General features: G+C 43.8%; 1 protein-coding gene across 1 annotated transcript; it reads left to right on the top strand.

Moving 5' to 3' along the window:
* Nucleotides 1–4,842: 4,842 nt before the first annotated feature.
* On the top strand, nucleotides 4,843–10,825 carry NRROS (negative regulator of reactive oxygen species). Its single transcript, XM_063088009.1, has 2 exons — nucleotides 4,843–4,950; nucleotides 8,855–10,825. Exons 1-2 carry the CDS (start codon nucleotides 4,843–4,845, stop codon nucleotides 10,823–10,825), a joined length of 2,079 nt encoding a protein of 692 aa, XP_062944079.1.
* The last annotated feature ends 9,290 nt before the right edge of the window (nucleotides 10,826–20,115 follow it).

Here is a 20,115-nt window from a genome sequence, read left to right as displayed (position 1 = left end):
AATTACATGGTAATATATGGATAACACTTGCTAATATCTCCTGTAGCATGGAGGTTATGGTCCCTTTGGGGACACCCTGAATATTAAAAATTCAGCATCCTTTCCTAAAAACAGAACAAAAACAAAACTCAGGTCTGAGTTAACCTTAGTATTCCCAAACTTTTTGAATATGAGGAGACCTTTCTATGGTCAAAAATACCAATAGATTGGCCCTTACCTAATGGTGTTGTGCTTTACTATCAGCTGATTAAGACATAATAACAGAATAACAGAAATAACAGAAATAATACATAATAACAGAAAACTATTCAAAATTAATAACCCTTAAAAAAGAAGTTATGTTTTATTAATACCGGAAAATCTACATATATTGGGGGGGGAGTAGTATATATATATTTTTAAATGATAGAAAGCCTGACAAAAATAGAGATGATGCTGTACTTCTGAACCATTTTGATTTTTGTAGTGACAGGAAGGTAGATATTTCAGGACTTCAAGAAACAGAGAACATTTGAAAGATTTCACTCGCTCTTTCTTCACTGTCCATTGCAAAAGCAAGTATCACCCACATGTCTCCTGCACTGAAGCCACTTCCTGGCCTGTATGTGCCTGTCTTTATCTGTCCAAGCAATCCTGAGCCCCAAACTGATGTGGTCGTGGGGATGGATATGGAAGTGTTGCCCCAGCTTGTAGCCAAGTCACTGCCAGTAGGATCAGGGATGCCCTTTCCAAAAGGGGTAAATGTTCCCATCCCTCCCATTGTTTCACACAGCCCATGGGCCATCCAGTCAGCTCTTTTTTAACCCTACTTGGGTCAGTGAGCCAGGAGCTTCTCCCAATTATTTTGTGGAAATAGAAAAAGCAAGCAAGCATAATTTCTAACACAAAGGGGAATTTTGCAGCTAGTATACATTCTTCCTCACTGTTAGCAGTCTCTTGTTTCAGAATACAGTCTCAATTCATGTTGTTTTTACAAAATGAATCTGTTCTCACCACGTATTTATTATGACCGTGTCTGGAGGGAGAAAAGCCAGACAAAAAGCCACGTTATTTTTCTGCCTAAAAAGGAACAGCAACTCTTTATAGACGATGGATAGATATGGGATTGAATCGCAGGTTTCCATGAGAACCACTTAGAATGCATCAGTTTTCTAAACGCACCAAACCTTGGCAAGACAAGAGCAACAGACAACTCGGAGTTCCCAGGGAAAACTCACCAACCTGCTACCCTCCTGGGAAGCTGCTGAGGCAGTTCCACTCTGTTCCTCCATTCTGGGCAAACTCAAGCTTAGACACTCTGTTACAGCTGAGACACTGTTGAGTGGTCCTCACCCAAGTGAGGTTGCATGTGGGGGGAGGGGAAGCAGTCTCGTGCACACAGGAGAGGGTCGATGGGATTTTCCAGAGAGATATGACATCCAACCTGTTTATCTTAGACTCTGCAGTGGCTTGGCTCTGTGGAAGCTTTCTGCAGCTACACACTCTAGGAAGAGTGTTTCTCAACCTGAATGGTTATTATTTTGAAAGCCTTTTCTTTCTTTTCAGAGTAATTACATACCTTTTCATTTATTACTGCTTCAAGGCCATTCTCACTTACATCATTGTATCAGTCAAGGTCCAACCAGGAAACAGAAATCACCCAGATTATTTAAAACAGAGGAAATTTAATGCAGGAAATTGGCAACACATGATGGAAAAGGCTAAGAAGCCAAACAGAAAATAGACGGTCAACACAGAGATTAGCAACCCGGGAAGCTACAAACTGCCTTAAGAAGGAAGAAGATGAAACGAGAAGTATATCTCTGTCCAAGGCAGAGAAGGAGGGAAATACCCTTAATTCTCTCCTCCTTCTGCCTCCTAACCTCCCAGTAGTGTCTCCCATTGACCAAATCAGCTGGAGGCCAGCTGACACCAGAGTTTGGGAAACAGAAGTCAGCCTCCTGCTATGACACAACAGAGTGGGGAAAGGGGAAGGCATGGCTGTGAGGACAAACAGCTCTCAACCAGCATAGTCATCTGTTGCTGGGACTGGTCTTGTTCTGGAATTTATTAATGTAGAATTTTTAATCCAACTTTCCTGCATACCTTTCACACATTTAGTTGGTATAGTGATATATTAAAATTAAAATTACACTCCTGGGTATAAGTGACACTAGGCCTATCTAGCATTCCAATCTGAAGAGATATATTCTCCCTGAATAAATTGCACTCTTGCCCTGTATACATTTAGATCCACTATTTCAGTATTCAGGGCTGACTGTTTCAGAAAGATCCTTCCAGACAAATTATTTATTCTTTTTTTCCTGCTTTGTATAGTTGGTGAATTACCTTAGAGATTACAAATAAAAATAACAACTGCTGAACAAGCTCACTGGTATTTGGAATCCATAAATAATAATGGTATTAACTACCTTCATAGTTAATGAAGCAGTTTCATTATACTAATGAAGCATATTAATGTATATGAATAACATATTATTCATTAATATAACGAAGCATATATATTATACTGTTTGATTCTCATGAAATTCTGTGAATAGTTGTTATTGTTCCCATTTTATAGAAGGATTATCTGAGTCTTGAAGACTTTATGTGAGTTGCTCAAGGACAAACAACAAATAATGGAGCCAGAATTCAAACTCTGGACAGTCTGGTTCCAAATTCCATAACCTTCCCATGATATCCTTCTGCTTTGTGCCAGAAAGAGTTGCCTAGGAGGCACAGCAAGAGTTTTTCTGAGCTGGTTGACTGAGTTTAGGAGGAAGGAGGGATATGTTTTAAATCTGCAAATTTCTTGGTGACCCAGAAACTGAAATTACACTATTGGGGATAAGTGACAACAGGCCTATCTAGCATTCCAGTCTGAAGAGGTACATTCTCCCTGAAGAAATTGCACTCTTGCCCTGTATACATCTAGATCTGGTATTTCAATATACGGGGCTGGCTCTTTTAGAAAGATCGGAGTCACAGCAGCATGTGCCACCCCGAGACTGACAGAGGGGGTGAGGGAGGAAGGGAGGGAGTTTGTCCACAGTTCCCATCTTTTTATTTCTCCTCAGTATAATTCAGAACACCCAGTGAAATTTGAATGTGCAATAAACAATTGTCCTGTATAAATATGTATCTGACATTCAAATGCTGTCTTGTAATTTGCTAAATCTGGCAACTTTATCTCAAGGTTTCGGGGGGGTGAGGGGAGGATATGAGCACAGAAGCCCATATGGCTTTGCTTTTGCCATCTGTGCCCTGTGCAGGCCATGAGCTAATAATTCCTGTACAGGTGCAGAAACAGAAGGAGGGGCTGGAAGGGGATTCCTAGTGTCCGGCAAGTGCTGATGAATTCACAATTGGGGGTTCTCTCTCTGGTAAAGAGAGTCAGCTTGGCCCACAGTGAAGGTTAAAGTTGACTTAGCTGGTTTCACTTAGCTTTTGTTAGACTGTTTTCAGTGGTGAGCATTTAAATCTTACCAGTACGTTAAAATTAGCCTTTGAGATGCATAAACTTATTTGAAGAAAGGGAAAGAGGAAGGGGCTTAAGACAGCCTAGACATGTCAGGCAGCCAGCCGCAACGGAAGAGGTGAGGAGATTCCTGTTGGCGCTAATGCTGCTGGCCCAGGAGAAGACTGAAGAGCAGACACTGTGGTCCTTCCCAGGTGACATGCAGTAGATGAAATGCTGGGGCCAGCCACTTGCCTCTGATTCTGAAGAGTGCAGAGCTGGGAAGGGATGCCACTAAGCTATAAAGTCTCCCTGCAGGAAGGTGGTCAATGTAACATCACCTACAGGGAGAGAACTTACCCTGGTTACTCACCTGGAGCTCAGGGAGGGAGACCTGGGGGCTGCTCTCAGCCCTGCCATTAAGTTGATCTGAAACCCTGAATAGGCCATTATTTCTCTGGGCCTTTGTCTATTCCCCTGTAAAAATGTGATGGTCAGGGATATATCCCATTTCTCTTATGTTTCCTCTTAGTTCTAAAATTTCTGTTGATATATGTATAATTTTAAGCCTTCTCATGACTGCTGTTCTGCTGTGCACTGGCCAAGCAAGAGGGCTGATGACCACACTTCATCAATAATCTTTATTATATCTGAAGATTGCTTTTTCATTTTCCCCTCAGTTTTTTCCCCATCCAGGCAAAATATAAATCCTTTTTTCAAAGGGCTGTATTCACATTGAGTTAACCAATAACATTTACACTTTTCTAAAAGGCTCATATCAGCAAGACTATTAGTAATTCTACAGGACCAGCGGCTACAATTAGTATTTCTTCTTTTCTTTTCTTCTTCTTTTTTTTTTTTTTTTAAGATGACCGGTAAGGGGATCTTAACCCTTGACTTGGTGTTGTCAGCACCACGCTCCCCGGAGTGAGCCAGGGGCCGGCCCTTACAATTAGTATTTCAATCCCAGTTCACCCTACATTTGTTCATTCATTCAGCAAATGTTTATTAACCTCATGTGATGTGTCAGGAAGGCTTGAGCAGAAGGGAGGAAAACTTCAGCAGAACTACAGAACATGGGCAACTCCAGGTGACTTGAGACCTGGTTACTCAAGTCCTTGGCTTCTCTCTTCTGTGCTGTGTGTTCAACCACCTGTCCCTCAAATGATAGAGGCAAAATGAAAATGAGTTCTTGTCCTCAGTTTCAGGGAAAGGATGAAAGTGCAGGACAAGTTGAGGCATTTGAATACAATCTGTGAGTTTCCACCTCCATGTAGCTGTGGGCCTCTAAGACCAGACATAGTTAGGAACTGGCTCCTTCTACCGAAATACAAAGCATCCCTCTGAGATGTCCTTCTCTTACTTCTTCTTCTCTCCCCTCTGCCCACAGGGCTGCACTTGAGATGGAGTTGCTGCCCCTTTGGCTCTGCCTGGGTTTTCACTTCTTGACGGTGGAATGGAAGAGCAGAAGCGGAACAGCCACAGCAGCTTCCCACGGGGGCTGCAAGTTGGTGAGTTTTCCCTCAAATTGTGAACTGTCTGTCGATCCTGCCCTGCCAAGGTTTGGTCCATTTTGGAAAGCTGATGGATTGTCAGTCAAGAAGCGCAGAGAAGGAATGAGTCCGAATCACTCTGTACCTGCCTAGCGCAATGCCATGTGCAAGCTGTTTTTTAACCAAAGGTTTTTAAGATGATGGCTGGGAAAGCCCAGGCAGCCCCCACCCCAAGTTTGTTATGCCTGCTGAAGACAGGAGGCCCCAGAGACAGGCCTAGGTCAGTCACCTGGAACAAGAAGACTTGTTAAAAATCTGGATGACTGAGCTCCACTAATGGTGTCAGAATATCTGGGTATAAGGCACATTAAAGTTGGAGAAGCCCTGCCTCGGAGTGTGTATATGAGCCGACAGCAAACGCCTAAACAGCTGTGTGAGAACACGCAGCCCCTGCTGCCCTGCAGAGCAACAACCTTGACTATGCTTAAGGTTAAGAAATTCCAGAGAGTAGATACCTGAGCCTTTACAGTTACCTTCTCCAGGGCTTTCAACCTATATGTGGAAACAGACTTGGGTTATAATTGAGCACGTTTCCAAAAGTTTTTTCCTTTTCCTGTAACTCAATGATATAAAAAGTCTGCTTAAATGTTTATACATTTAACGAACATTCCTTGAGCCCTATTATATATCAGGCACTGAGAAGACCAATTGGATATCAGAGCTAATACTTACTTTCAAGAATGTGTTCTTAAAACTGACTAATCTTAAAAACCCAGCTTTCCTGGTTCTTAACCACTTGTAGTAGTCTCTAACTAGTGTGCTAGAGTATACTCCAGTATGGTGTAGGGGTTATGAACCAGACTGAGCAGGTTTAAACCCAGCCCCACCACTTATTAGCTGCTGACACTGGGGCCACTCTGTGCCATAGTTTCCTCATCTGTAAAATATAGAGGGGATAATGCCAACCAGTAATACTACAGCACTGAGTTGCTATGATGGTTAAATGAGTTAATATATATAAAGCACTAAAGATAGTGCCTGGTGTGTAGTAAGTGCTATGTGTTTTATCTATTATCATAAATATTATTCTTATTAATCTCTGCTACATTTGACATCCACCATTCCTTTACAGAGGCCATAAAAGATTAACATCACAGTAGCTATTCAGGGGTTACCAGGTACAGAGGAGAGAATAAAGTGTAAATTTTTTGACAGCCTTGCAGGGTTCGGGCTAGACTCCCTGCCTGCCGCTCTCTGGCCTCGTGGGCAGGAGTAGGGACTTGGCTTCCAGGGAGCTCAAAGAGTGGACTTCCTGTGGCTCTTCTGAATTGAGGACTGAGTTCAAGAGTCCAGGTACCCTCCATTGCCCTTCATTGTATTAGCCATTGACATTACAATAAAGTGAACATGGTAAGGTTTTCTGGGACTCTGATGGCCATGTAGTCCTTTGCAAGCCCTTTGGTGGGGCTGCAGGGAATTGCAGAAGTGTGACTCCCACAACTGCAGCGGTTGTGGTGAAATAGCATTTCACAGCATGAGGAAAACCCCTAACCACAACATTCTCCAGAGAGTCCCCCCAGAGGGAAATAAAGAAACACACCTTGTTTCTGGGTGGGGAAAGATGTAAAGATGTAAATTCTCCCCCAAATTAATTTATAATTATAATTCAATCCCAATCAAAATTCCAAAGACATTTTTAAGGGGAGGAGAAATGTGGAAGAAACTTGAGAAATTAATTCTAATGCTCATATGGAAATTAGAAACAACTCAAATGTTCAACAATAGGAGATTAATTAATTAGATCATGCTAATAATTATAGCTAACATTTATTAAGCATCATAAATGTGTTTGACATGAATAAGCACACTCAATCCTCCAAAAAAAATAAATAAATGAAATAAAATAACCCGTGAGAAAATTACAAGTATGATTTCCTTTTCACAGGTAGGGTAATGGAGGTCTCAGCTGTTTAGGTAATCAACCCGAGGCCACCCATTTGATAAAATGCCAAGCCAAGGAAGCCCCCTCGTCTCCCCTGCCGGAATGAGAGGGGTCCCGTGGGCCTCAACCACACCCTCCTCCTTCCTTCCACCCTAATTCCCTCCTCCTTCACTTCTCCCACTCCCTCCCAACTGCTCTGCAACGACATCTTAGAATGTAAAATAATAATAATATTAATAAATAAATAAATGGGGAAAAAAAAGCCAAGCCAAGATGAACCAGCCCTGGAACTCCTGCTCTCAACCACTGTGCTATTCATGCAATGAGCTGATACAGTTCCTAAAAAGAATGGGATCCAATTTACTTTTACTGCCAAGGCAATATGTCTATCATATATTACAGAAGGGAAAGGAAGTAGATTACTGAACAGTTTGTAGAGTAGGGTATTATTTTTGTTTAAAAAGAAAAGGAGGGTAATATTTTTAGAAAAGAGGCAGAAGGAGATGTAACAAAAGGTTAATGGTGTTTCTCTGAGGGAGAGGCTGAGATTACTGAAGTTTTCTATATTTCAATACAGTATCAATTTTTAATTATTAGAAGGTTTTATTTTAATAATCAGATAAAGAACTTGAGGCTCCAAGAGGTTAATTCCTTGCACAGGGTCCAAAGCTAAGAAGTGACAGAGCTGAAATTCAGACTTGAATTTGTCTTCTCTCCAAACCTGTGTTTCTTCCTTTCTCTGAGGATTATTCTCCCCTGTTCCAGTACTCCACTTGCCTCTAGGATTGGGCCACAATTTTAGGCAATCACTGGTCTGTCTTCAATAAGACCAATCTGGAGAAAGGAATGCCATCACTTTTCTGTCTTATCACTTCAAACATTTTTCCTGGACAACTAACTGACATCCTATGGCTGATTGTTTTTTGCCAATTTTGCAAAACATGGGGCTGAGTTAAAGTATCCTGGCAGGCCGGCCCGTGGCTCACTCGGGAGAGTGCGGTGCTGATAACACCAAGGCCCCGGGTTCGGATCCCATATACGGATGGCCGGTTCGCTCACTGGCTGAGTGTGGTGCTGACAACACCAAGTCAAGGGTTAAGATCCCCTTACCGGTCATCTTTAAAAAAAAAAAAAAAAAAGTATCCTGGCTTGTGTGATTTCTGCAATAGGATCTGGGTCACCCTATCCCTCCTGCCACCTTACATGGCACAATTGTAGTAGGACAGCATTCAGGAAGAGCACTGAATTGGGGGCTCTTACCTATGGGCTGCAGTCCCTGCACTGCCACTGGTTCCTCACATCTCCCCTCCAGACCCACTTCACTTCTCTGTATGGACAGGTTTTTAAGCTGTAATATTTATCAGTCCAGAATGTAGGGGAGCCTCCCAGGCAAAATTTCTTTGCATGAAATGAAGATGCCACAGCACTTCAGGTTGCTGGGCATGTACCATGTCATAGTGGTACCCTTTACCATTTACCCAGTGCCCACTGCATGCCAGGAACTGGGCTAAGCTCTTCATGTGCAGCCGCTGGTTTAATCTCATAGCAATCCTCCAAAGTAGGTACTATTTTTGTCTCCATTTTTCAGGGGAAATAAAAGATTTAGGCTAAATTATTTGCCCAAGGTCACACAGGAAATAAATGGCAAAGGTAGGGTTAAAATCCAGGTAGAGATCTGGTCCTCAATCCCTACAGTTAAAACCAAACTGTTTTAGTACAGTTGTCACTTCTTGGCACCTAATGAACAGTTGCTCAGATCTTCTCTAACATTCTGCTTTTTAAGTGAGGCCTGGAACTCAGCTCCTACCTGACTATTTAAGTGTGAAGGTAAAGAATATTTTCTTATCCTATACTAAAAATTATGATCTCTAGAGCCATTCCAGCAGTTGCATGGGCAGTCCAACAAATGAACTAAGTTTGTGTGCATAAATCTCTGCCTCAAGGCCTCCCCACTGCTGACCAGTGTGATTTTGGATCTAGGTAGGTGGAGTTGCTGACTGTCAAGGGCAGAACCTCGCTTCAGTGCCCAGCATCCTCCCGCCCCACTCCCAGATGCTCATCCTGGATGCCAACCCTCTCAAGACCCTGTGGAATCACTCCCTCCAGCCTTACCCTCTCCTGGAGAGCCTCAGCCTACACAGCTGCCACCTGGAACGTGTTGGCCGTGGTGCCTTCAGGGAGCAAGGCCACCTGCGCAGCCTGGCTCTGTCTGACAACTGCCTCTCAGAGAACTACAAGGAGACGGCAGCTGCTCTGCATACCCTGCAGGGTCTGCAGAGGCTGGACCTGTCGGGAAACTCCCTGACCGAAGACATGGCAACCCTCATGCTCCAGAACCTCTCCTCGCTGGAGTCTGTGTCCCTGGCAAGGAACACCATCATGAGACTTGATGACTCAGTCTTTGAGGGCCTGGAGCACCTCAGGGAACTGGATTTGCAGAGGAACTATATCTTTGAGATTGAGGGTGGTGCTTTTGATGGCTTGACTGAGCTGAGGCATCTCAATCTGGCCTATAACAACCTCCCCTGCATCGTGGACTTCAGCCTCACACAGCTGCGGCTGCTCAATGTCAGCTACAATGTCCTGGAGTGGTTCCTGGCATCTGAGGAACAGGCTGCCTTTGAGCTGGAGACGCTGGACCTGTCTCACAACCAGCTGCTGTTTTTCCCGCTCCTGCCCCAGTGCAGCAAGCTGCACACCCTCCTGCTGCGGGACAACAACATGGGCTTCTACAGAGACTTGTACAACACCTCGTCACCGCAGGAGATGGTGGCCCAGTTCCTCCTTGTGGACGGCAATGTGACCAATGTCACCACCGTCAACCTCTGGGAAGAGTTTGCCTCCAGTGACCTCTCAGATCTCCGCTTTCTAGACATGAGCCAGAACCAGTTTCAGTACCTGCCTGATGGCTTCCTGAAGAAAATGCCCTCCCTCTCCCACCTGAACCTCAACCAGAATTGCCTGATGACGCTCCACATCCGGGAGCACGACCCCCCTGGGGCGCTCACTGAACTGGACCTGAGCCACAACCAGCTGTCACAGCTGCACTTGGCTCCGGGGCTCACGGGCTGCCTCAGGAGCCTCCGCTTGTTCAACCTGAGCTCCAACCAGCTACTAGGTGTCCCCACTGGCCTTTTTGCCAGTGCCAGTAACATCACTACAATTGACATGAGCCACAATCAGATCTCTCTTTGTCCCCGGCCAGTTCCCTTAGACCCCGTGGGCCCCCCCAGCTGTGTGGATTTCAGGAATATGGCATCTTTGAGGAGCCTCTCTTTGGAGGGCTGTGGGCTGGGGGCATTACAAGACTGCCCATTCCAGGGGACCTCCCTCACTCACTTAGACCTGTCCAGCAACTGGGGGATCCTGAACGGGAGCATCACCCCGCTCCGGGACATTGCCCCCATGTTACAGGTCCTGTCTCTCAAGAACGTGGGCCTCAGTTCCAGCTTCACAGAGTTGGATTTCTCTGGGTTTGGGAATCTGAGGGACTTGGATCTGTCGGGAAATTGCTTGACCAGCTTCCCAAGGTTTGGGGGCAGCCTGGCCCTGCAGACCCTGGATCTCCGCAGAAACTTGCTCACAGCCCTTCCCCAGAGGGTTGTGTCTGAGCAGCTTTTGAAAAATCTGCGGACCATCTACCTCAGTCAGAATCCATATGACTGCTGTGGGGTGGAGGGCTGGGGGGCCCTGCAGCGCCTGCAGACCGTCGCTGACTTGGCCATGGTCACTTGCAACCTCTCCTCCAAGGTCATCCGTGTGATGGAGCTGCCCGGGGGCGTGGCCCAGGACTGTAAGTGGGAGAGGGTGGACATGGGCCTGCTCTACCTCGTGCTCATTCTCCCCAGCTGCCTCACCCTGCTGGTGGCCTGCACCATCATCTTCCTCACTTTTAAGAAGCCTCTACTCCAGGTAATCAAGAGCCGCTGCCACTGGTCCTCCATATACTGACCTGGCTACGCGCCATGGTTAGAAATTTGGTCTGTGCATATAAGGACACTTTCTCTGTTAGATTTCAGGATCTGATTCAGAGGCCATGTCTGATTAATTGAGGTTTAAATTAAAATTTAAGGGGCCGGCCTGTGGCTCACTCGGGAGAGTGTGGTGCTGATAACACCAAGGCCATGGGTTCAGATCCCATATAGGGATGGCCGGTTCGCTCACTGGGTGAGCGTGGTGCTGACAACACCAGGTCAAGGGTTACAATCCCCCTACCGGTCATCTTTAAAAAAAAAAAAAAAAATTAAAATTTAAAAGGTTTCCACCCCTTAGTCCTAAGTTCTTCCTCCATCCTTATGATACATCTTCAGCATCCTGGTAAATATTTATTAAATGACATTCTATGAAATAAAATCAAGTCTCATAAATATTTTTTTAGTCAAATGTGACTCATTGTTTTCTTTTCCTATTGTTCTTTTGTGGTTTCACTTAGATTATTTTTCAGTGTCCTTCTCTTGGTGAACGAGTGGCAGTTCAGTGCCATCCTACACCAAAAACAACCCTAGGAGCACATCCTAAGAGTGGTAAGAGTCAGTCCCCTGGGGATTCACCAAACCCAAGAATTTCAAAGCATGGCTGGAGTTTCTGCCAGGAGATGAGAACTCTCACCTCCTGTGTTGGTTGGCTTGTATCGTCACTGCAGTCAGATGGGCCTGAGGCCGGTTCCTTTCCAGGTGCCCTGGGTTCATACCTGCAGCCTCTGGTAGACAGGCATGACTCTTCCGTAGAGAAGCTAAGAGAACAATAACTGGACCCTGAGTTTATTCACTCAGTAAACTAAACACCTTGTTCTGAGGGAAAGTTAAGAGAAACACAGAAAGGGTGAATTCTGCTAACTTGTGGACCACCCTTATTCTTCACAAAAAAATCACGAACAACTTCTTAGCAGATGTTCTGTACTCACTAGATTCCCGGTTTCCTTTCTCCCCCTGTTCCTTCAACAAATGGTGAACAACTTCTGTGCTCCTGTCTGGGAGAAAAGATAATACAGACACAGTTCCTGCCCTTTTGATAATTTAGAATTTCCATAGTCATTGAACTTTTTATCCTCATTGATTACATCATAAAGTGATTACATGCAGTGGGGGAGGAGGGAAGGAGAGAGAAAAGAAACCCCCAAAATGATTGCTATTACCATGCAGACTCAATGTCAGCGGAAATGTTTAGGCAAAAGAAAGATAAAAATCAGTGGTCTTGCTTTGAGAAAACAGAACTTTCCTTGGTTGCTCTACAGGGGTATAAAGAAGGCTCCACATTGAATAGCATTAGAGGCAGCCCCATTAGATTTTGCCCTTATTGTAACCCCACCTTTCCTGTCAACATGTTTCTCTCCATCCTGCACTGCCCAGCCTTGGATGTCCCTCAGTTTGCCTTGAAGCCTCTATCCAGTCCTTCTGGGAAAGCCCCAGTCAATGCCTGTAAGATCAGAACTCTCCTGGTTTCCTCCCCCATCAACAGAAACCTTTTCCCTGGAGTCTTGCTGTTTCCTGAAATGAAAACCAGCTAATTAGACAAATGCCTCTATCTGTGGCTGGCACATTTATGGCTTCTCATGAGTTAATGTGTATCGGTCAGTGCTCTTGGTTTCTTGCAACTGAAAATGATTCTGTCTGATTTAAGCAGCATGGGAATTTAGTAAAAGGATTTGGGAAGCTCTAGACTCTCTGGGAAGGCTGAGGAACAGGCTTGGAAAATGGACAGAAATAGAGGATGCTAGGCAGCCGTTGGGGCCACAGCCCAAACAATGCCCTAAACAACAACTGTGAGAACATGACAGCAGCCGCCCCTTAATAGTGTACTCCATGGTTTGCCCCTGCCATAGGATTGCTGTCACCGTAGTTACCTACTGCCGAAATCAACACTGCTGTCTGTGTCACTGGCTCTTGATGCGCAGTCTGAAGCAAGTGCACAGTTGGTGGACCTTATGTCATGACCCCCTGCCCTGGCTACAAGTAGGGGTGGGACAGCAAGTGTTGTGCCTTTTGGTGACATGTCTATGGTAGAAGATAGGCTCTGCTTCTTGAAAGACTCTTAATGGGCGGAGTTCTCAAAACATGGGAAGGGAAGTGCAATGATGAACAGACAAAAAGAATGACAAATAAGTGCCATATCCTTTTAGGCAGCATGTACATTTTAGCAGAGGATTTCTGGAAGAAAATTCTTAGCATAAAGGAATGACTCAGATGATGGAAACTTCAGACAGAACCACAGGCCAGCAGGGGAGGTAGATTGGAGAGGCCTTTTTGAAACCCCTCGGGTCACAATGTGCAGCTGACCACTCACTCTTCCTGTTCTTAGGGTCCAGCCTGGCAGAATGGCAAACAGAAGTTTGGATAGAGCTCAGAAGGCTGTGGGCTTCTGCGGGCTTACTAGTTCATTGCATTGTTAGTGTCCAAAGGCTAATTCTTAGGTGTCTTTCGGTATGGTGAGGAGAATGGATAGGGCAGGTGTATTTCTGCTTTCAGTCCTGGGCTGTGGTTTTTCCAGCAAATTCTGTATCTTTGCCATGCTTTGCCCACCCCTACCTCCACCTGCAGGAGACAGGCAGTACACTCTGATGTTCACTCATAGGATACTGGAGAGGGAAGGACCCACAGAGCCTGTTACCAGAGTTCCCCGGTGGGATCAGAATGGTTGTCTGCCTAAGACCTTCCATCCAGCTAGACTGAGCACCAAGTCGTTTTCCCTCAGTGAGTGGAAAGTGGGGGGCCACCCCCAGTTGCCACATGCCAGAATGTTTAGACAGGAGAATACTTAGAATTCAAGATAAATAATGTCAGAGAGTCGTCTGCTAACATGCGCGACAGTATTTCAGATTTTGAAAATCTGGTCATAAAAGAAAAGCTTGAGGTTTTTATAGAGGCACAATATAAGTTAGGGTCAACTGATTTTTTTAAGGATCCCAGTTGCAAAGAATTGTATAAATATAATACTCGGTTCATATCAGTGGTCATCGATCAGCATTGATCCATGCACAGCTCACTTTTATTCATTTAAAGTGAAAGGTAGCTTTCATTTGCCCCCCAGAATCATTCTCCACCCTTCTCCACCCTGCCCAGGAGGCTGACCTCAGTGGGCTCCCCTTGCCCTCTCACTTCCAGTTGTATTTGGTGAAGGAGGAGCCTTGGCAGATTAGAGAAAAGGAGGAAAGTGAGTCGGGGTATTTGTTCTCCTGACTCCTCCCTATGGATTTGTCTCCAGCTGGCTGCATCTATCAACCAAAGGTCACGTTCCTCTCAAGGTGGCCCTTTGTACACAAATCTATGCCTTGGGGTTCTAAGAACCACTCACTCCACTGGTCCCTCCCCTCTGGGCCAAGGGACTGGTAACAGCTCTGTTTCACCAGCCCTGTGTAATTGCATTATTCTTAGTGGTTTGCCTTTTCCTCCCCTCCCCTTTGTAAATAGTCCCTTTAAAAATCCTCCTCGAGTTAACCTTGTTTGAATGTGGCATCTGGTTCCTGCTGGGACTCTGAGTGAGGCAGCTGGTTATTTATTTAGTAATACCAAGTCAGAGAAACGCCAGCACTTATATCGGGCAGCCACAGAATGCTAAGAATGCAGCCAGAGCTGGGAAAGCCAGCCCCGCAAAGGTGGTGTCCTTCTGACTCATTGTGGGAGGCCATGAGGAAGAAGGTGGACATGAAGAAGGTAGACATCTCATCGTATTACACATATACTTACATTTTACCCAAATTAGAGTGGGAGAAGTTTCCAGCCTTGGAGACTTTCTTTAAAAGTGTGTGGGTGTTAATGATGGCCAAAGGAAACAGACGATGGAGCTAGGAAAAAAGTGTCATAGAAAAATATTCCTCACTAACTACTCGTCTTCTTGTACTTCATCCGCATCAGCAATTACCAAGCACTTATTTTGTGCTAAGTGCTTTATACAAATAATTTTACGTAATCTTGGGGAAAACCCTTGGCTATGATTAAGTTAAGATTTTGCTCAAGGTCATAGGTAACTGCGGTAAAGACGTTAGGACTATGCTAAAGAAAAGAAAGCAGCTTCAGCACCTTGACCTCTTTATCAAGTCTATCAAACTCTCAACACATACGCAGTTAGTGGTTGCTGAACAGCACATGTTTACGGATGAAATGGCAAATGTGGAGAAGGTTCATACGGGCGTAGGTGAGGAAGTCCAGAGTGGTTGACCATCGCCCACTTCAACTGAGACTCTTGGGAAGGCAGCAGCACGATTTGGTGGTAGCTTGGAAGTACCTCACTCAAATGCCTCTTCCTTCAGCCATGCAAAACCTTCCTGCTGAACAATCAGGGCAAAAGGCTGATATAAGAGGACTTTAGTTTTCATCCTGATTTTAATGATTCATTGTGGGTGTGGAGACTGAATTGGGAAACCATCTCACCTGGGAGGAGACTGTTCCTGGGATAATCACCTGACCCAAGTTTTTCAAATGCAGAGGCCACCTTTTGTAGATGCAATTTCTGAGGGAAGAAATATTAGGATAAATACCAATAGACATTGTACTCACACAGAGACTTAGGAGTTGTTACAACACTGACCCTTCACCCCAGGTCCTCTGAGAGCTCAGGCTGTTCTTGGTTTTAGCATTACCATGGATGGGCAGAGGAGGGCCAGCTAAATCCCAGGGGAGACTTGTAGGGCAGGATCACAATGCACAGGCCTCAGCACCCCAGCTGGAGTCTCTCTTGAGTTATACTTCACAGGACTTTTTAAAAAACTGTCTTCTTGGTGGCACCACTCAGCTCTCCCTGCTACACTGGCTTCCTCAGCCTTTGCAAGGAACTCAGGTTGGGGACAGCAGGATTAAGAAAACCAGTTGGAGCCCCCGTGTTCCCAGAGGGCTTGTTGCCAAGGAGTAACAGGCTCAGCACTGACTCTGGAACTCAGGCCCCAGACATAGCCCCGTGGCCTCTACCAGATGGCTTTGCAGGTGATCCAAGCAGTCCCCTTATCCATACATAGTGACGGGGTGGGCTGGCAGGTGTGGCAGCTGCCTCTCTCTGGGCTGAGCACTACCTGACCCCTCTGGCCCCTGTAAATACAGGATCAATGAAGAAATAAAAGTCTCCTAAGAAGTGAAAATAAATAAATAAGTAAAAACTGTCTTTAGTGTCTTAGTCCATTTTCTGCTGCTATAACATTATATCACAGACTGGGTGATTTATAAAGAAAAGAAGATTATTTGGCCCTTGGTTCTGGAGGCTGGGAAGTCCGAGGGCACAGTGCCAGCATCTGCTCAGCATCTGGGGAGGGTCTTCTTGTTGCATCATCCCCGGTGGAAAGCAGACAGGCAAGCGAGCCCAGGAGACAGAGAGAGAAAGGGGGCCAAACTTACCCTTTTTATCAGAAGTCCACTCCCATGATAACTAACCCATTTCTGTAATAACAGCATTAATGCATTGATGAGGACAGAGCCCTCATGACCTAATCACCTCTTAAAGGTGCTACTTCTTAATATTGTCACAATGGCAATTAAATTGCAACATGAGTTTTGAAGGGGACATTCAAATCATAGCATTTAATGATTGCTCCCAAGAACCACTTGTGTCTTTTACTCATCCTAGGCACAGCTTTTGTTTTAATTAACTCATCTTCATGCCGGTGCAATGACTATCCTCAGCAGCTTTTTGGCTATTCTTCATCCTGTGGCCATTTTTTGTGCACTCAGCGCTGCACTCCCCCCACCTCCAGATCTTTTAATATGTGACATATAAAAACTAGATTCCAAACTCCTGTCATATTTAAAACTCTTATCCCTGGACACATTGAGTTTGTAATCAATACTCCCTCCTCTTGCTTATTTCAAGGGTGTTTAGCTAATTAAGGGCAATACAGCAAAGCATTTTACATGTAAGAGCATACATAGCAATTCTGACACCCAGTAAGTTTGTGTCGATGATCAAACCTTAGGAACACAATAGTGTCTCCCATGTTGCTGAGACTGAGAGAAGAAGCTTCCTGCCTAATCTCAAAATCTCAAAAGATATTATCAGATTACAGTTTGAAAACAGTCCTTCCTACAGATCTCCAAAAACCATTTTCTAAGAGGAAGGCATGGTAAAGCTACATGGCCAAACCAAATTTCAATGAGGATAAAGTTGGCTTGAATCCTGGAGGGGCCTGAACAGTGCAACCCCAATAGGGCCTTGGAGGCTCGGAGGGGGAAGTGGAGCCAGCAGGGGAGGGCACGGAGAGCAAAGAGGAGGGTGAGAGGGTCATGCTTTCTGGAGGGTGGGTGTGTTTCTCTCTTTTCTGGCTACTGTTTTTGATGTGGTGAGCACATCTCTTCATCTCAATGCCCTGGAGAGGAAGCCCAGTGCTTCCTGTTGTCTTACCAATGCTGCAAAATGCAAGTGAGAATTTTTTTAAAAAAGAAAAAAAAAAAAAAATGGGAAGCTCTCCTGGCTAGGTTAGGGATGGCAGCCTCCAGGAGGAAATTCAGCTCACATTTTCCTGGAGATGTAGAGGAAGAGGCACATCCCAGTTATTAGTTGCTTCTCAAATCAATCAGGATCCAGAAAATAATCTCTCTCTATAAAAAGGATAGTTGGAACAGCCGGCCCGTGGCTCACTTGGGAGAGCATGGTGCTGACAACACCAAGTCAAGGGTTAAGATCCCCTTACCAGTCATCTTTTTTTTTTTTTTTTAAAGGGTAATTTGAAAAACAACAAAATAGACAACAAAGTGTAAGATCTTAAAAGGAAGAATAAGGAGATATGTATAGGTATCTCCTTAAGGATCTTCTGCCAAGGAAATATATATATCTTCTACTTAATGCCCTTAAAATCCACTCATTCTGTGAGACTCTACCCCAAAGTTTTGCAGTGTTGGAAAGAATCATTTTGATATCAGATTCTGTTTTATTGTTTAGCTGCTATGAACATCTTAACTATCCGTGAGATACTTCATGAGATTTAGTGGAAATAACATCCTGGTCCCTGAGGTGGAGTACACAGAGGCTGCTGATAGGTCACTGTGTATTTATATATTTATTTATTTACATAACCATAATCAATATAAATAAATTTATTTTTCTTACTATCACCATACAGGTTACCACTTAATATAGCCTATCCTCAGTTTGCTTTTTACTGACAAACTTTTTTCTTTTATTCTTCAAGAGGCCAATTTTATCCTTATTAAAATTTTCTTTGGCCGTGTCCTCCTCTTAGGTAACATCTTTGGGAGATATGTGGGAAGGACTGTTTTCAAACTGTCATCTGCTAATGCCACTGCTCCTAGAATTTTGCGATTGTGAAAGAAACCTCTTCTCTTACTTTCAAGCCAGCCCTGAGTCTCTTGAACTAGAATTCTTGCACAATATTTCTTCCCCTATTGCCTTTGTTTCACTTCATAAACATCCTGCCTCCGAAAGAGAGACCACGACAACAAAAATTCCACTATGAACATAATGATCGATTAGAAAAAGGAACTCCCTCTTACTTTCTAACTTTTCAAAAATGTCATGCTTAATCTCCCAAACTTGTTCCATGAAGCAAACATCATCCTGATACCAAAACCAGGTAAAGATATAACCAAAAAAGAAAACTACAGGCCAATATCCTTGATGAATATAGATGCAAAAATCCTCACTAAAATACTAGCAAACAGAATACAGCAACACATACATAAAATTATTCATCACGATCAAGTGGGATTCATCCCAGGGATGCAAGGTTGGTTCAACATACGCAAATCAATAAATGTGATACACCATATTAATAAAATCAAACACAAAGACCATATGATCATCTCTATAGATGCTGAAAAAGCATTTGATAAAATTCAACACTCATTCATGACAAAGACCCTCTATAAGTTAGGTATAGATGGAAAGTATCTCAACATCATCAAAGCCATATATGATAAACCCACTGCCAATATCATCCTGAATGGGGAAAAGCTCAAAGCTTTTCCTTTAAGAACAGGAACTAGACAAGGATGCCCACTCTCACCACTCCTATTCAACATAGCGTTGGAAGTATTAGCCAGAGCAATCAGAGAAGAGAAGGAAATAAAGGGCATCCAGATTGGAAAAGATGAAGTTAAACTGTCCCTGTTTGCAGATGACATAATCCTATATATCGAACAGCCTAAAGCCTCTACAAAAAAACTCTTGGAGGTGATAAATGATTTCAGCACAGTAGCAGGATACAAAATCAACACACAAAAATCAGTAGCATTTCTATTCTCCAATAGTGAACATGCAGAACGAGAAATCAAGAAAGCCTGCCCATTTACAATAGCCACCAAAAAAATAAAATACTTAGGAATTGAATTAACCAAGGATGTGAAAAATCTCTATAATGAGAACTACAAACCACTGCTGAGAGAAATTAGAGAGGATACAAGAAGATGGAAAGATATCCCATGCTCTTGGATTGGAAGAATCAACATAGTGAAAATGTCCATACTACCCAAAGTGATATACAAATTCAATGCAATCCCCATCAAAATTCCAAAGACATTTTTCTCAGAAATGGAAAGAACTATCCAGACATTTATATGGAATAACAAAAGGCCACACGTAGCCAAAGCAATGCTGAGCAAAAAAAATAAAGCTGGAGGCATAACACTACCTGACTTTAAGCTATACTACAAAGCTATAATAACCAAAACAGTATGGTACTGGCATAAAAACAGACACACTGACCAATGGAATAGAATAGAGAATCCAGAAATCAACTCACACACCTACAGCCATCTGATCTTTGACAAAGGCACCAAGCCTATACACTGGGGAAGAGACTGCCTCTTTAGCAAATGGTGCTGGGAGAACCGGATATCAATATGCAGGAGAATGAAAGTAGACCCATACCTTTCACCATACACTAAACTCAACTCAAAATGGATTAAAGAATTAAATATACACCCTGAAACAATAAAACTTCTTAAAGAAAACATAGGAGAGACACCTCAGGAAATAGGACTGGACACAGACTTCATGAATACGACCCCAAAAGCACGGACAACCAAAGGTAAAATAAACAAATGGGATTATATCAAACTAAAAAGCTTCTGCACAGCAAAAGAAACAATTAAAAGAGTTAAAAAACAACCAACAGAGTGGGAGAAAATATTTGCAAAATATACATCTGACAAAGGATTAATATCCAGAATATACAAGGAACTCAAACAACTTTACAAGAAGAAAACAAGCAACCCAATTAAAAAATGGGCAAAAGAGCTAAGTAGGCATTTCTCTAAGGAAGATATACAAATGGCCAATAGACATATGAAAAAATGCTCAACATC

Source organism: Cynocephalus volans, chromosome 1 (assembly GCF_027409185.1).
Source record: "Cynocephalus volans isolate mCynVol1 chromosome 1, mCynVol1.pri, whole genome shotgun sequence".
In the NCBI taxonomy this organism is placed as follows: Eukaryota; Metazoa; Chordata; class Mammalia; order Dermoptera; family Cynocephalidae; genus Cynocephalus; species Cynocephalus volans.
The sequence above is the reverse complement of the archived record's forward strand: the minus strand, read 5'-3'. Positions and strand labels throughout refer to the sequence as shown.

Coding starts and splice junctions, on each gene's coding strand:
- NRROS (XM_063088009.1), top strand. CDS start 4,843: ATGGAGTTGCTGCCCCTTTGGCTCTGCCTGGGTTTTCACTTCTTGACG. Junction 4,951..8,854: donor CCCACGGGGGCTGCAAGTTG/GTGAGTTTTCCC, acceptor TTTTGGATCTAG/GTAGGTGGAGTTGCTGACTG.